Below are 18,772 nucleotides of genomic sequence, written 5' to 3' on the forward strand. Positions count from 1 at the left end.
AAGATAAGGATGAACACTTTGTACTCCTCAAAGGAAAAATTTACCAAAATGAACTTTCAATTCTGAACATCTATGCTCCAAATGCAAGGCCACCCACATTCATAAAAGAAACTTTACTAAAGCTCAAAGCACACATTGCACCTCAAAAAATTATAGTGGGAGACTTCAACACTCCACTCTCATCAATGGACAGGTCATGGAAACAGAAACTAATCAAAGACACAGTGAAACTAACAGAAGTTATGAACCAAATGGATTTGACAGATATCTGCAGAACATTTCATCCAAGAACAAAAGAATATATCTTCTTCTGAGCACCTCATGTTACCTTCTCCAAAATTGACCATATAATTGGTCACAAAATAGTACTCAACATACACAAGAAGATTGAAATAATCCCTTGCATCGTATCAGATCACCACGGAATAAGTAAGGCTGGTCTTGAATAACAACAATAGAAAGCCCACATGCACATGGACAGAAAGTTCACATACACCCAGATGCTGAACAATACGGTACTCAATGATAACTTTGTCAAGGAAGAAATAAAGAAAGAAATTAAAGGCTTTTTAGGATTAAATGAAAATGAAGGCACAACATACCAAAACTTATGGGACACAGTGAAAGTGGTGCTAAGAGGAAAACTCATAGCTTTGAGTACCCCCAAAAAGAAACTGGAAAGAACATACACTAGCAGCTTAACAGCACACATGAAAGCTCTATAATAAAAAGAAGTAAATACACCCAAGAGGAGTAGACAGCAGGAAACAATAAAATTCAGGACTGAAATCAACCAAGCAGAAACAAAAAGAGCTATACAAAGAATCAACAAAACCAGGAGCTAGTTCTTTGAGAAAATCAAACCACAACTTTAAGTTAGGTAGATCAACACTTAGCCAGACTAACCAGAGGGCATATAGAGAGTATTCAAATTAGTAAAATCAGAAATGAAAAGGGAGACAACAACAGAAACTGAGGAATTTTTAAAAATTATCAGATCCTACTACAAAAGCCTATACTCAACAAAACTGGAAAATCTGGAGGAAATGGACAGTTTTCTACACAGATACAAAGTGCCAAGATTAAATCAGGATCAGATAAACCACCTAAACAGTCCCATAACCCCTAAAAATATAAGCAGTCATTAAAGTCTCCCAACCAAAAATAAGCCCAGGACTAGAAGGGTTTAGTGCAAAATTCTATCAGACCTCCAAAGAAGACCTAATACCAATACTCTTCAAACTATTCCACAAAATAGAAACAGAGAGAACACTACACAATTCGTCCTATGAAGTCATAATTACAATTATTCATAAACCATCCAAAGACACACACAGAAAGAGAACTTCAGACCAATTTTTCTTATGAATATCAATGCAAAAATCTCAATAAATATCTCACAAACTGAATTCAAGAACATTTCAAAATGATCAACCATCATGCATAATCAAGTAGGCATCATTCCAGGGATGCAGGGATGGTTCAATATATGGAAATCCATCAATTTAGTCCACTATACAAACAAAATCAAAGAAAAAAACATGATCATCTCACTAGATGCTAAGAAAGCATTTGACAAAATTCAACACCCCTTCATGATAAAAGTCTTGGAAAGATCAGTAATTCAAGGCCCATACCTAAACATAGTAAAAGCAATATACAGCAAACAAGTAGCCAACATCAAACTAAATGGAGAGAAACTTTAAGCAACCCCCACTAAAATCAGGGACTAGAAAAGGTTGTCCACTCTCTCCCTACCAATTCAATATAGTACTCGAAGTTCTAGCCAGAACAATCAGATAACAAAAGGAGGTCAAAGGGATACAAATTGGAAAGGAAGAAGTCAAAATATCACTATTTGCAGATGATATGATAGTATACATAAGTGACCACAAAAATTCCACCAGAGAAATCTTAAAACTGATAAACAACTTCAGCAAATTGACTGATATAAAATTGACTCAAACAAATCAGTAGCCTTCCTCTATGCAAAGGATAAACAGTCTGAGAAAGAAATTAGGGAAACAATACCCTTCATAATAGTCAAAAATAATATAAAAATACCCTGGTGTGACTCTAATCAAGCAAGTGAAAGACCTGTATGACAAGAATTTCAAGTCTGTGAAGAAAGAAATCAAAGAAGATCTCAGAAGATGGAAAGATCTCCCACACTCATGGATTGGCAGGATTTATATAGTTAAAAAGCTATCTTACCAAAAGCAGTCTACAGACTCAAAGCAATCCCCATCAAAATTCTAACTCAATTCTTCATAGAATTAGAAAGAGAAATTTGCAAATTCATTTGGAAAGCAAAAATCCAGGATAGGGAAAACTATCCTCGACAATAAAAGAAATTCTGGGGAAATCATCATCCCTGACCTCAGGCTGTATTACAGAGCAGACGTGATAAAAACTGCATGGTTTTGGTACAGAAATAGGCAGGTAGATCTATGGAATAGAACTGAAGACCCAGAAATGAACTCACACATTTATGGTCACTTGATCTTTGACAAAGAAGCTAGAACTATCCAATGGACAAAAGACAGCATTTCAACAAAGGGTGCTGGTTCAACTGGAGGTGAGCATGTAGAATAATGCAAATTGATCCATTCTGATCTCCTTATACAAAGCTCAAGTCCAAGTGGTAAAAGGAGTTCAACATAAAATCAGATACAGTGAAACTAATGGAAGAGAAAGTGAAGAAGATCCTCAAACACATGGGCACAGGAAAAAATTTTCTGAACAGAACACCAATGGCTTATGCTCTAAGTTCAAGAATCGATGAATGGGACTTCATAAAATTGCAAAACTTCTTTAAGGCAAGGGACACTGTTAATAGAAAAAAGGCAACCATCAGATGGGGGAAAGATCTTTACCAATCCTACATCTGATAGAGGGCTAGTATCCAATATATACAGAGAACTCAAAAAGTTAGACTCCAAAGAACCAAATAATCCTACTAAAAATGTTGTACAGAGCTAAATGAAGAATTCTCAACTGAGCAATATAGAATGACTGATAAACACCTAAAGAAATGTTCAATATACATAGTCATCAAGGAAATGCAAATCAAAACAATTCTGAGATTTCCCCCCCACACCAGTCAGATTTGCTAAGATCAAAAACACAGTTGACAACAGATGTTGGTGAAGATGTGGAGAAATCCTGCATTATTGATGGGATTGCAAGCTGGTACAACCACTCTGGAAATCAGTCTAGTGTTTCCTCAGAAAATTGGACATAGTACTATCTGAGGACCCAGCTATGCCTCTCCTGAATATATACCCAAATGGTGCTACAACATATAACAAGAATACATGTTCAAAGCAGCCTTATTGATAATAGCCAGAAGCTGGAAAGTACCCAGATATCCTTCAACAGAAGAATGGATACAGAAAATGTGTACATTTACACAGTGGAGTACTATTCAGCTAATAAAAATAATGAGCTCATGAAATTCTTAGGCAGAAGGATGTAACTAGAAAATATCATCCTAAATGAGGTAACCCAATCACAAAAGAGCACACATGATATGTACTCACTGATAAGTGGATATTAGCCCCAAAGCTCGGAATACCCAAGATACAATTTACAGACCACCTGAAGCTCAAGAAGAAGAAAATCCAAAGTGTGGATGCTTCAGTACTTCTTAGAAGGTGGAAACACAAGAGGAAACAGAAACAAAGTGTGGAGTGGAGACTAAAGGAAAGGCCATCTAGAAACTGCCACACCTGGGGATCCATCCCACATGCTCTCACCAATCCCAGTCACTATTGGAGATGTCAAGAAGTGCATGCTGACAGGAGCCTGATGTAGCTGTCTCCTGAGAGGCTATGCCAGAGCCTGAAAAATACAGAGGCAAATGCTCGCAGCCAACTGTTGAACTGAGAAGAGGGTCTCCAATGGAGAAATTAGAGAAAGGTCTGAGGTACCTGAGGGATTTGCAACCCCATAAAAAGAATAATATCAACCAACCAGACACCACAGAGCTCCCTAGAATTAAATTACCAACCAAAGAGTACACATGGAGAGACCCATGGTTTCAGATTTATATTTATCAGAGGATGGCCTTGTCCTGTATCAGTGGGAGAAGAGGCTGTTGGTCCTCTGAAGGCTAAATGGTTCAATGTAGGGAAATGCCAGGGTAGAAACGCAGGAGGGAGGGAGTGGGTATGTGGGGGAGCACCCTCTTGGAGGGAGAGGGTGGGGGGATTGGATAGGGCATTTCCAGAAGGGAAACTGGGAAGGGGGATATTTGACATGTAGCTAAAATATCCCATAAAAAAACTAAAAAATTAAGGTGGAGGAAATTGAATAACACACACACACACACACACACACACACACACACACACACACACACAGAGGAGGGTTGGGGGAGCATGGAGGGAGGGAGAGCTTGTTTACTTTGTGTTGTATGTTGTATGTATATGTATATTTTATGTGTTGTATGTATATGTTGTAACTATGTAGCTTTCTTTGATTTTTACCGGGTCTCACATCCAAAGGATTGCCTTCAATTTCAATAGAGACACATTTTTCACTTTTAAGCAGTGAAGAGATTAAGACTTTTGGAACTCTGAACCCTGAACTAAACATCATTCTTTGATAGATGGTGAGCCTTTGGGAATCAGTAATGGACTGCTTTTGTTTAGATGTGGAACATTCTCCTACATATGGATGACTTGGAGGCGTGTCCCCCATCTTGTGACCCTATTTTAAAAACTCAGGGGCATTTAGGAGGCACAGGTCACTAAGACGACTCTGAAAGTGAAATCCACCTCTGGTTTTTCTAATTCTTAGCTTACCATGACATGAAACAACTGTACCACAAGCTTCCAACTGCTGTAAACTCCACTGTGCTTGCCCCACTACATGTACTGAAATCTTTCTAAAACCATGAAGCCAAATAAATGTTTTCTTCCCCAGTTGTTGGGCCAGTATTTTGTCATAGCAATACAAAAGTAACAAAAATAGCAAGGAGTTTTACTTTATTATTTCAATCCATCCTCTTATCCCAAGCACAAGGCATAGTTCTTAGCATTGTATCATTTTGAGTCACACAGCCCTGATACTGCAAGGTTGTACTGTAGCCATGCTCTTTTCATAGATGTGTAATGGGATACCCAAGATGTTAAGCACCTCACCAGGGTCACATAAATACTTGGTGTGAATGTAAAATATAAGGTCAACTCTCTGGATCCAGTGTCCTCCAGTTGAATCCCATGTCCAGATGGCACACACCTTATGCACCTTGGCCACTTCATTGGATTTAGAGATCATTCTACACCTGAATGGACTGCACTTATGTCCTCAGCTTTTCCCCCTATGGCCACCTTTGCCTTTCTAGTCCTCTGAACCATGTTCAGCTAAATGAAGTTTGACAAGTTTGGAGTTTTTGTTTTTGTTTTTGTTTTCTTTGTTTTTGATTGTTTTTGTTTTTGTTTTGGGGGGCTTCCCCCTCTCACCTTTGCATTCTAGAGGAGAGGAAACAGGAGCACATTGTTGAAATTTTAACTGACCATTAGTTCTTTGCAATATGTTTTTTCACCTTCTAAGAATTTTCCCTTAAATAAAAATGCAATCTGTTAGTAACAGGAGGCAAAGAGATGCTGCTATGAGAACAGACTGGGGGGAAAAACTCAAGAAAGAGGCAGACTGGGGTGGTGTAGTAGAAATGTGAATGAGAGCTGAGGGAGAAGAGAAGACAACTCCTGAGGCCACAGCTCTCAACACCTCCTAAAAAAGGATCTATGAATGGGGCCTTATTATTTATAAGGTTTTGGTGGGCAATCAAGACTAATAGCAAAAATTTATATTGTTTGGGGTATTTCTGGGACATCCCTGACTAACAATTCAAGGGAAGCATCCTGTTGTCTGAAATTCACAGAGGATTAATGAAAAAACCAATTCTTTAAGGGGGAGCTCATGAGTGTAGACCATGCTACTATATGAACAGACAAACCAGCTAGGCTGCTTTTCCCATCCCCTTCTTAAGTAACCTTCTGCACAGTATGGTCACAATGTGCCCCTGTGCCCTCTGCTTCTTCTGCTCACATCGTTGTGTGATTCCCTTGTGCATGAGGGTGGGAAAATGACAGTATCCATATCTTCACATGGTGACCACCTTTTCATGGCCAGTTCAGTCTAGTCTGTCTCTGTGTTGTTGGATTAAGGAATAAGTAGCCACTTAGATAATGTCACGGAGAAAACACTATAAGTCTATATAAAAGGTGAGAGTTCTGACCAATGGCAAACAAACAATTGATGTTGTCAGTCTAAAACCTGAGGGGACTAAATTCTGCCTTACAACCAGACTGTACACAGATATAGATCCATCTCATTAAAGGCTCACAAGAGAAAAGCAATCAGCCCACTCACTACTTTATAACATCCCTGTGGATGTCATAATTCAAAAAATCAGCCAACTCATGTCAAAATTCCTGACCTATGGAACCCATGATACATTGAATATGTATTAAGCCACACATTTATGTTGGCATTGCTATAAAAAATAAATATGACACACCTTCCATCAGAGTTAGGGACATGAATTAAAGAATCAGCTATACTCCCAGGATCTCAGTTCCATCCTCTGTCCTGACACTTTCCATAGTTACAAAGATTCAGGATGCAAACATGACCTCATTCCTCCATCATTCACACCTGAGGGTACTACAATCAAAACAAGGTACGTTGGCATAGAAGACAAAGTCAAAGACCTTATTACTTCAGTATTTTGAAAGTAGGGTTTGGATTAACTGCCACTTGGCAAATTTTCGAAAATGGACCCCTTAAATAACCTAACTGTGGATGACTGACTCCCAACATGCAATGAAGAGAATTCCTTTGAACTAAGAAAGAGTGGTATAGATTAAGCAAGGTCAGGGACCTTTGTAAAACTTGAGGTGACACATGAATTTAGCACCTTCCTCACCTTATGGCATACCTTCCAAACACCAGGTGACCTAAAACACTCACATCATAACTGTGACTCTGAGAAAACATCTCATGGTAGACTGAGGTCTGATTTAGATTCCACTGAAAAATGTGATCCCAGAGAAAAACACATGGCATCCCAAAGTTCACTCATCCTCTTTACTCCTTCCTCATTGACTTTTCTCTGTCTCTGTTTCTTGAATCCCCCCCCCCACTAATGTCAACTCATAATTCAACATAAGAGTAATTGTATTAGAAGGGGGTCTGTGAAATGACATTTATCAGAATAAATTGAGAAAATTGTCACAAGTTGAGTAAAACTGATCATGTGACTTTGGCCTTAGGAAAAACAATAGCAAGAAAGATCCTTTTTCTGTGTCATCATGAGTTAACCTGTGATGGTGTGACTAGATGATGGAATTTATTCTGCACAACCTCTTAGAGAAGTCTTTCAGAAAATTTAACAGACATTTTTTCCCACTTGGGCATTTATTTCAAATGAATGAAGCAGTAGAAAGTGTGGTTACACTGGATGTTGTCGACTCTGGAAAGAAACATACAGTCCAATCTTTCTTGAATACAAAGCTAACAGTTCTTGCTTCTACCTAGTCTTTCCTTCTTGGATCATACATGGCTTCAGCATCTCCTTACCCAATAAAACCAAACTAGGGAAAGAAAAAACCAGAACAAGTAGTTGCTATCTTGTTCCACACTCAAAGCCAAAGGCAACAGTCATATGCCCTTTATGTAACTGGAAACAGCTTTTGCAATTTTTATGGAGCAGGGAAAAGAGAATAGATGAGTATCAAACAAAAAGATGCATCCGTGAAATCCATCTTCTACATGGTACCAGGTTACAGGGACCCCCTGGTCTTCTAAACGCTTCTTATAGAGCAAGGCATCATCACGCAGGGGGTCATTCTCACAGGTCACTAGGAATGCCTGCGGAAGCTGAGCAATGATCTTGTCCTCTACTAGGAGAGGTGAAACCTCTGTGTCTAAAATATGTTTTATTTCCAGATAGGCAGTCTCATTGAAAGGTCCTGAAAACTCAGGCAGGAGGCTTTTACTCTTGAACCTTCTAGGGATGTTATCGGAGCTGAGCCATTTGCTATACTTCTTCCAGCTGTCCAGAGGCATATAAGTACCATTAAGCAGTGCATCTTTCCAGGAGAAGTCAATGTCCATGTATTTACACACAGCTATCATGAGTATGTCATTGGTGAGGAATGGGACATTTTGGTTCTGCTGATGTGATGGTAAGCGGAAATTGACTGCTTGCATAACTGGAGTAATGAGCACTTGAGCACGGATGCGAGGAAGACTTGGGAAGCTTAGCAATGCCTGGATGACAAGGGCCACAGCCCCACCTCCAATACTTTCTCCACATGCCACCACCCGGGAGGGGTCTACCCCATAGGTCATTAGATTCTTCATGAAGTAGATGGAGGCATTCAGGCAATCCTTAGTAATACAAGGGTGACTGTGGTCAGGAAGCTTGCGGTACCTAAGAAGAAACAAACAAACTCAAGACAGCAGTATACACATAGGCCACTGGAGGCCATTTGAACAGCATCCTCTACTCTCATTAGAAAAAGAGCCTGATTAAATGCTCAGAATGAGCCTAGCAAGTAAAGAGGTATCCTCATTTTCTATGTGGACGTGAGAAACCTGTCAGAGTCAGGGAGGACAGGTTTTCCATTCCAACCTATATGATTTCCATAGGCAGAGACTTTCTACCCCCTTCGTCTTCTCTTTCTCTTTTCTCTCTGTTCCTCTTTCTCTTTCTCTTCCTCTTTCTCTTTCTCTTTCTCTTTTTCTCTCTTCTCTTTTTCTCTTCTCTTTCTCTCTCCACCCTCTCTTGTCCTCCCCTTGTCTCCACTGTCCCAATAAACCTCTTCCATGTGTAAAAACAAATGATTCCCATAGATGAGTAAACCCCAGTAAGGATCAGGAAAGCTCAAAGTTGTTGCCTTAGGAAGCAGAACAATCAGCAAAGATCCAGAAACAGTGATGGAAGCTCTGCTGGTTCCACTGGGACAGGTTAAGGGTTCAGGCTCTCTGCTGCCTCAAACATCCATTGAGCATTGCCAAAACTACTGTTCTTTAAACTTTACATCAATGTTATACTAATAATGCTGGTTATATTAATAATTAATAGCATGCTGTCTTAATGTAAGTGAACCTTCCGATGTTTATTTTCCTAGAAATAAATGCAAGTGTTAGGAGATGGGACAATTAGACTCTCTAATTGAAAATGCTTAAATTCTTCTCCAATACCCTGGCTTATTTTTAAAAAATGACTATTACACACACACTCATCTGAGCTATCCTTATCCCAGCACTGATCACTTTGAAGAACATACATACCTTGAGGAAGCAACAAGCTACACAACTCAGCCACTAGCTGCTCTTGCAAGCAACCCACCCACTATTTTAAACAGCTTTCACCAGACTTTTCCTATCACCTTCCCACCAAGACCCTGGTAGCCTAAACGAGATAATATTGACCTGACCTAAGCGAGACAATGATACTATTCTCATTAATGCAATGAGCTAATCACAGAAAGAAAGAACTGACGGCAGTGGTGACCACAGAACTGAGAAAATTGGAACAGGTCCAGAGGCAAGAGCACACCATGTGGTGCAAGGGCGGCAGAGGCACAAAGACCAGTGGACACCTTTGCAGTGGTATTTGGTAGCTCTTGGAAGAAGCTAGAAGCCTTAACAAAACTTCAAAGTAGTCTTGAAGCATCAAAAGCCTTATGTATGGCAACACTGAACAGAATCAAAGACTCATTGGCAACAATAGCAGCAGACGACGACAATAAATAAAGATGCCAGGGAACAGTGGCCACAATACGGGCAATTAGAACAGCAGAGGCAGGAATCACTACCTTAAGGAGCGAGGATTTTAGACACTCTAGACTAGGAACTAGAACATGAGCGTTGTCAAGGCCTGGGGGCAGAGTTGACTTTACACATACATACAGGAGCTGTAACACTAAGCACCACTGGGTTAAAAGTTGCATTAACAGAAGCAAGCTTAAGAGCACTGAACTCAAATGTGGTACCTGTTGTGGCTCGTAGTTCCCTGCTTTCACCAGTTACTTCAAAAGCCAAGGACTATGAAGCCATCAAGGACCAATTGGAAGAGTTCCTCATCCACCCCCAATTTCCACTCTGGTGGAAAGAAAAAGTTCCAGGGAGATGATTGATGTTACCATTTTCTGTCAACAGAGTTTCAGAGACTTCATTTAGAGTCAAGAGATGTTGCTTCTAGGAAAGGAAGGTCAGGAAGAGGATAAAAATGAGGAAAGGGGAATTAAGAGGAGGGACAGTGAAGAGTGGGCAAGGAGGAGCTAAGGATGGAGGAAGAAGTGCGTAAGGGGGGAGGCTGGGGATAGATGACTAGTTATAGCTAGTTATAGCAGCATAGCTCAGTAGCCTTCCGGCAGTCCCAAGCCTCTTCTCTAACCAAGCATCTCCACTTGCCACTCTAATACAGCTTTCTGGAATTCCACACTGATAAATTCCCTTCCAGATTTCAGATCAGGTGCTTGCACACTCCTCTGCAGTTCCATTTAGGGAATCCCAGAGATGTGGGTTTCCATATTGGAAATTCAGACCCTGTGGGAAGTTCAGATGAGTAAAGGTCTCTGAAGTCTGAAAAAGTGTTACAAAATGTCCCTATGCCACCAGAAAGGAACAGAGAGGCTAAGTGAGTTTGCTCTAGCCTTCCAACTTCAGTTTATATCCATTCTGATGGATGTTGGAGTATAAGAAGACCACTTAAGTGGTAGCCATTGAAGTAGCAGAATCTAGCAGGGCAGTTTTCAAATTTTCTCACTTAATTCTGTAAACTGGTTTTGTTCTGAAACAATAATAAATATCCATTTCTGTCGTCCATCCTTTCATAGAAGCTTTTATTTCCAAAAGACAAGGGTTAGGTCTGAAGTTATGCTCTACTTTCATTCACAGTGGTTTCTACACAGTCGCTATTTTATTGTTGCATCAAACATCAGACCCATCAGCCAGCTATAGTCATGACTTCAGTCTACCTTGACCACTTGCCAATTCTAATTACACCATTGTTTCCAAAGACAACATAACCCAACCAAATGAAGAGATAACTTGAGTTCAGTATCGGTTATCTCTTTTCTGTATTTCCAACTCCTGTTCATCTCTGTATGTCTGGGAAAGTACTCTTTTGAATTTAATTTATTTACCTTCATGACAATGACATAAAATGTCACTTCTGGTTTTACATTACTTGGGTTCCTTTCCATGGTTCTCTACTATGTCCATCTATACTATTCCATAGGAGCCCTATAGGAGTACTCTATAGTTTTATATTCTATCTGTCACAGTTCACCAATGTACTTCACACGAATGAATATATTTCAAGACTTCTACTGTTTTGAAAGTGGGGTGTACATGTTCATGGGAACATATACAGAGAGTACATAAGGTCAGGACCCTTTTCTGTTGCCTAGAGTCACCCAAATGTGTACCTGAAAATTCACTCTCACACAGATAAACCACCAATTGTCTCAGGCCACTCACCCCACTGATAGCACCACGGAATCTGTCTGCTGGGCCAGGAAGCTGCACAGATTGTGGTAACTGTCTGCAAGATAAACCCAGGTGTTAAACAGTCTAAAAGAGCCCATCATTTCCCACTACAGTCCCAGAAAAGGCAGCTTCCTGGTGAACATGCAAATAATACCCTCCGTATGTTGCTATTCTTGATTCTTCTGAAGAAACCTTGGCCAGCTCTGCCTGAGCAAGGCTAGAGATGATTCCCAAATTCGTGAATATCAAGATAGTTGAAAATTCATGGTTCACTTTCTATAGCATTGAATTTTAAACAGTGTGTATAAACTGGGGACTTTTGAATGATTGGATTCGAAATGGGTATTATTAGGGTGGTGTGTGTTTGCAGATCCAGTGCTGGATTTTTAACATGCTCATAGGTTTTCATTCATAAGAAGATAAATTGTGACCAGATTAGATATTTATAGTAATAGACAGGTCCATTAAGATTAGTACAAGGCTTACCAAGGTCCATTTTGGGACTATGTTAGGGAGACTGATCAGAAACACTGAATAACTCTTTGTTCCACCCATGTTACCATTTGAAAACAATTCCCCATTTGTGTTCTCCTGCATGATCTAGCTTCCTCCTTTGATGTGTGTGTGTGTGTGGTGTGTGGTGTGTGGTGTGTGTGTGTGTATGTGTGTGTGTGTGTGTGTATGTTCTGGTGTGTCCTCTATTCCTGAAGAGAGCTTTGGGCTAAGTGGATGTTCAGTAAATATCCCCTGAGCCATTTCTGCTTAAGATTTTGAAATAGCATTATCCTGAAATAGAGAATTACAGCTCAGGGAAGAGGGATGATAACAGTGGAGGTAGAGTTATAGTTGTCTTATGAATTATAAAAAGCATCTTAGTAACATCTTCAGAACTTCTATGACTACCTCAATCACCACAAGGTAGTAAGTAACCCTCGTCACAAAAGTGATATCTTTTGAGTCTGTACAAAAAACTCAGAACAGCAAGGGTAAGGAGGGACATAAGTGGCTAGATGGGAGATGTGCTCATGTACACAATGGAGGCTGACACGTACTAATGACAAGTACTGGGTTACTCTTGTGGGGAAAGATGATGAAACTAGAGGATGATAATCATAGCAAGGAAACAATTTTTGGCTATAGAGATGATGTAGTGATCAAGAATGGGGTTTTAGCATAGTGGTCAAGCTGAGCTGAGGGAAGCATATAGACTTGAAGTCATTATTGGACATATAGGAATGGCTAGTGCTATGAGTGGGAAGGAAAGGGAGAGGTCACGCTCAGTGCTGGGAGATATGGTTGCTGTCCAAAACTAGACTGACTACTATACAGGAAACAATTCCATGAAGACTCCAACCCATATGATTTCCAATTTCTCAATCCATTTCATAAAAGCTCCAACTTCTATTTGCTTTGACTCCCCCCTAAGAGGTTCGCATACGAATGTATGAAAGACTTTACCTATCATGAAGACCTTCCTCTCCCACCCGGCACAGAAACTACTCACCCAGGCTGCCACATAAGGCTCCCCCTCCATGGTAAAAAATAATGCCTCGCCGGAGTTCTGAGGACACTGCCTTAGGCTGGAACAGTCTCACAGAGATTGTCCCAAAACACATGTTGGTTACCACCAAGTTGTGGTTCTTCTTTATGATTATTAAATCTTGGAAAAACTGAATAAATCTGGGCATGGAGCAAATTTTCATCTTCTCAAATATTTTTCCCTGTAGAAATTAAAAAGGAGGTGATGAGGAAGAGGAAAAGGAAGAGGAAGAGGGAGAAGAAGAAGAAGAAGAAGAAGAAGAAGAAGAAGAAGAAGAAGAAGAAGAAGAAGAAGAGGAGGAGGAGGAGGAGGAGGAGGAGGAGGAGGAGGAGGAGGAGGAGGAAGGAGGAAGGAGGAAGGAGGAGGAAGGAGGAGGAGAAGGAGAAGAGGAAGAGGAGGAGGAGGAGGAGGTGGTGGAAAGGAAGAGAAGGAAGAAAAGGAAGAAAATTGAGGCACAGGAGAGTATAAGGTAGGCATGTAGATGTTGCAGTCACTTAGCATTGCTGCTAAGTTGACTGTTTCTTTCTTGACTCTTGCATTTACAGTGAACTTGTGTGTATAACTGGCTGTGGATTCCACTGAGGGAAAAAGTGGGTTTTGAGAGTTTCTACCCCAAACATCCAGATTAGATAATGGTGTAGTTCTAATTTGGTTATTTGTCTCAACCAAAATTCATGTCATTGTGCTGATATGGCCTTTTCTCAAGACAGATATATAGATAAATGACATAGAGTGAAAGACCCAAATATAACCTCACATAATCACAGTCATCTGAGTTTCATCAAGAATGACTAAAAGGAGAAAGGAAAGCCTCTTCAACAAATGGCTCTGGAAAAACTAAATGACTCCACACTGATGAATGGTCCTAGATCCCTCTTTCACCATGTATAAAAACATCTCCAAAAGGACCAAAGACTGTACTGAAAGACCTGAAATTCTAAAAATGTTAGAAGAAACAGTGGGAGTAAACTTTAAGATATAGGCATAGGTAAAGACATCTTGCACAGGACTCCAGTATATCTGGAAATAAGGGCAGATAGTGAAAAATGAAATTAAAAGGCTTCCATACTTCTATACACACAGGAAACAGTTTTAATTGAAGACTCAACCTGCGGAAAGGGAAAATCTTTGCTGGCAATGCCCCAGAAAGGATTATATATCGCGCGCGCGCGCGCGCGCGCGTGTGTGTGTGTGTGTGTGTGTGTGTGTGTGTGTGTGTGTGTGTGTGTGTGTGTTACCATATATATCAAGAGAGTAAATCATCCAAACAACAAAATAAATAGATCACACAAGACAAAGTACAAATGGCCAATAAACATATTGTCTTATTTTCTTTCATGGCTGTGATAAGCAAGTTGACCACAAGCAACTTGGGGGAGAAAAGGGTTTACTTGGCTTACAGGTTACAGTTAATCATCAAGAAAAATCAAGCCAGGAACTCAAGGCAGGAACATGAAAGCAATTCGCTGGCATGTCCCCCTTGCTTGCTCACCTACCTTGTGGACTGGACCTTCCCACATTTTTTAAAAGATAAATCTTTGTTATTGGATCACCAGGGGAGGTTATATAATTATAATCTCAAAAATAAAACATCTCATGGGGGTTGGTGGGGACCAAGACTTGACACTATGACTAATGTTATGGTGTGCTTACAGACAGAAGCCTAGTATGGCTGTCCTCTGAGAGGCCCAACCATCAGTTGACTGAAACAAATGCAGATTCTTATACCCAACCATTGGACTTAAGTTGGGGACCCCTATGGTTGAATTAGGGGAAGGATGGAAGAAACTGAAGGGGAGGGTGACCCATAGGTAGACCAGCAGTCTCAACTAACCCAGACCCCTGGGAGCTCCCAGACACTGAGCCACAAACAAGGCAGCATGCACAGTTGGTCTGACCCACCCCCCAACATACTAAACAATTGCGTAGTCTGGCTTCTGTGGGAGAAGCCATGCCTAATCCTTGAAAAACTTGAGGCTCCAGAGATGTGAAAGGCCTAGTTGGGAAGAGCATCCTCAAGACAGGGAGAGAAGGTATGGGATGAGGAAATGTGGGAGGGGGGACAATGGCTGGATTGTAAATAATAATAATAATAATAATAATAATAATAATAATAATAATAATAATGTCTTTTAAGTAGTGATTATTGAAACCCCCTTGTGTAGATAAAGGCCGTGATACATGCGGTGAGATACTTCCTCTGGAGGAGGCTCCCAGGAGGTGAGTTTTTGGCTAAGAAACTAGAAAGAGCTTGTATCTAGTCTGGAACAAAGCAGACATAGACTAAAGGTGAGGCCATCATCAGCTAATGGAAAAACACTGTACACCATTATTGGGGCGGTTCAACCTCCATCATTTGCAGATGGGCAATATCTATGGAAGTGACCCAAGGAAGAGGTGAGGGATCAGGTGGAACTGCCCTCAGAAAGGTCTTGCTGATGAGACCCAGCAGGACAGGCCCCAGATATTGGATAAATGAATTTGTTTTTAATTTAGAGTTCAGTGGGGTCCCCCATTATTCTATGAAAGAGCTCCCCAAAGAGGGCTTCAAATAATAGTTTTCCTATTAGAGTTTCAGGAGAAAGAAAGAATTTAGCCTACAAGTTCAGCTCACCTGACTCCCATCAAGAGTGCAAGGTCTCCCCGTTGAAGGAATCAGAGAAAGAACTGGAAGAGCTTGAAGGGGCTCGAGACCCCATATGCACAACAATGCCAAGCAACCAGAGCTTCCAGGGACTAAGCCACTACCTAAAGACTATACATGGACTGACCCTGGACTCTGACCTCATAGGTAGCAATGAATATCCTAGTAAGAGCACCAGTGGAAGGGGAAGCCCTGGGTCCTGCTAAGACTGAACCGCCAGTGAACTAGACTGTTGGGGGGAGGGCGGCAATGGGGGGAGGGTGGGGAGGGAAATACCCATGAGGAAGGGGAGGGGGAGGGGGATGTTTGCCCGGAATCCGGGAAAGGGAATAACACTCGAAATGTATATAAGAAATACTCAAGTTAAAAAAAAAAAAAAGAGTGCAAGGTCTCTGCTGAGCCAGGCAGAACATTTGACTGCTCACCTCTCAACCCCCTCAAATTTCAAGGCACCCTTTAATAGCACAGGTTGTTTCCATCCTTACCTCCCTCAAGAAAAGATTGACTATACCTCTTATTCAAGCAACCTCCCCTCTTTCCACTGAGAGCCTTTCTTACCAGTTCTCAGGTAGATGGCCCCAAACTGTCACTCTTCGTAATGATAGCTGTGTATTCCTTACACACTTTCACTATACTTGCCAGGCTTCCTTAGAATTTGCCTAAGTCCTCACTGTCAAAAATCCCTACCATTCAATGAGGTGTCTGATGGCAAATATCACAACTTATTCAGTTTCCACCTCTAGAATATTTGTTTGTGAATGTGGAAGAGCATATGATGTTAAATTAAGATTTACATTCTAAAAGCCCATTATATGCATCAGAGAGTTATACTGTTTTGTGTGTTTTTTTTTTTTAGGGGAAGTTCACATTTCCCACAGCTGTGAACGAGGTCTGAGGCTGTAGGAAAGAAACTACAAATTGGAGAGAGTGTGGTGTTCCTGGTAAATTTGGGTATTTGAGGACCTCATTTGCCATTCCAGGGCTCTAGACTAGCCTGAAATTCTACACAGAACCCTGGCTTGAAACAGCTTGACCTCTAGGAAAGCACTTGCAGATAAAAATGAATGAAGGATTGAGGCCAGAAGCTTTCAATTATTGTATTGAACAAGCTGTGCTCACTCCACTAGTTTTTCTCTCCATTGTAGAGAAAAATCCAACAGCACAGGGAAACATTACTTTTTAAAGTCATGTGTGAAAACTATTATTTTTATTATATATTATGTAATACATATATTACCCTCACCTGGCAGAAAATGTTGCCTGCTTCGAAGATAAAGACTCTGACATGCATAGAGGTTAAGCAAAGGGTTCTTGTAGCCAGTGAAAGCAGAACAGAAATGCATAACAGGCACCTTGGCTGCTGCTTCTTTTTACCCCCTCTCTTCTCCACCTCCTCCACTGTAGCTGCCATGTGAAGTAATCACTTATGAACTGTGACTGCTACCGGTCTTCAGCCAAGGTTGGGATATTACATTTTTCAAAACATTTACTTCCCACACAAAGCCAAACTTTCTTTCCATCCCAAGTCAGTAACAAAGGTAAGCTCAGAGTCCAGCCACCCAAAGCAGCCAGGCTAAAAAGCTGGATATGTGCATCATCACGTGGATTTGATCAGCAAAGGGCTCCTGCTGAGAAATAATCTTCAGTTTCAAGATATTCACAACTGTGCAACAAAACACCTAGAAGCAAGTGAGTAGAAAGAAGCAGAGGGCTGCTGCTGACGGAGGTGTCAGACCTGTTGAGTAGTGGATCTATCTTGGAGAAATTGGGTGAAATAATTTTTCAGTCCTTAGAAATACTCTTGTTAATGAGTAGTGATGTGCCTGCCTCCAATCTCAGCCCTTAGATGTTAGGAGCCAAAAGATCAACATCGTAACACACTTATCTCAAAAAATTAAAAGGAAGAGTTGAGGAGTAGCTAAATAGATAGAGTGCTGAGATAGCTTGCAAGCTCTAGTTTGATCCTCAGAACCACACAAACCAAGCATGATACTGTACATCTCTAACCACATCACTTGAGAGGTAACAGCTCTAATCCCAGTACTAGGAAGGTAGCAGTGGAACAATCAAGATCCTCAGGTCACTTCTGGATATATAGTGAATCCAAGGCCAGCCTGAACTCCACAAGATGCTGTCTAAAAAAAAAGTAAGAACAAAGACAGGAGGAAGGCAGGGAGGGAAGAAAGAAAAAGGAGGGATAGATGGAAACAAACACAATGTTTCCATGTTTCTAAGATAGAACAATGTAGTCACTCAGACCTGTGGGGAATCTAGTTAGAGGAGAATAAAAGAAGAGAAACCTACAGAGATGAACTCTGAAGAACATAATGTCCCCAAGAGCAGACTCACCAGAGCAATTACGTACAGTACCACACAATGCAGAAATCTTAACTTGACAGGATGCTTCAAGGCAGAGGGTATCTCTGCCGTGAGAAAGTGATGGATGGCAGCCCATATGAAGACTCCCAGATTCAAGGTAGACAGGCCCACTAGCAGCACCAGCCACAGGACAGCCATGGTACTGAGTCTCTGAGAAACTGCTGTCTGAGGTCCTGAGAAGCTGGTGCCCTGAAGATATTCCTTGAGAACAACTGAACCAGTTTTACGGCTTACCACCTCCACTCCCTTATTTCAGACCAGACCTGACTCAGTGGCCTGACCTTACCTCTGCAATAACCATACAAATCAACAGGATCCAGAGGAACCTGTTCCCCAAGAAACAAGTGGACTAGGAAGCCAACTTGGATAACCAAAGATGGGGGTCTTTTTGCTTTTTTATTTTTGGTTTGGGGGGATTTTTTTTACAGTCCAGTCATTACCCTCATCCCCATGCACTCGCCCACATTCCTTTATCCCATTCCTCTTCCTCCCTGTCTCCAAGAGGAAGGCCACCCACTGCGAAGTCTCTCCTTGGGTCCTCAAGTCTCTCAAGGGTTAAGCGTGTCTTCTCCCAGTGAGGCAAAACCAGGCAGTCCTCTGCAGTATATGTGTTGGGGACCTTGGACCAGCTCCTGTATGCTGCTTGGTTGATGGAACACTGTCTGTGAGCTCTCAGGGGGTCCAGGTTAGTTGAG

At 41.1% G+C, this 18,772-nt stretch overlaps 2 protein-coding genes across 2 annotated transcripts in view; one reads left to right on the forward strand and one right to left on the reverse strand.

Moving 5' to 3' along the window:
• The window catches only part of LOC103692519 (60S ribosomal protein L9 pseudogene), a 1,198,372-nt gene that overhangs the window by 174,868 nt on the left and 1,004,732 nt on the right, over nt 1–18,772 (forward strand). The gene's annotated exons all lie outside the window — the stretch shown is intronic.
• Aadacl4 (arylacetamide deacetylase-like 4) lies at nt 7,416–18,238 on the reverse strand. The gene is made up of 4 exons (XM_233640.7): nt 18,048–18,238; nt 13,019–13,235; nt 11,506–11,569; nt 7,416–8,446 (listed from the first exon to the last, which is right to left on the reverse strand). Exons 1-4 carry the CDS (start codon nt 18,213–18,215, stop codon nt 7,672–7,674), a joined length of 1,224 nt encoding a protein of 407 aa, XP_233640.4. The 5' UTR covers nt 18,216–18,238; the 3' UTR covers nt 7,416–7,671.

Source organism: Rattus norvegicus, chromosome 5, assembly GCF_036323735.1.
Source record: "Rattus norvegicus strain BN/NHsdMcwi chromosome 5, GRCr8, whole genome shotgun sequence".
In the NCBI taxonomy this organism is placed as follows: domain Eukaryota; kingdom Metazoa; phylum Chordata; class Mammalia; order Rodentia; family Muridae; genus Rattus; species Rattus norvegicus.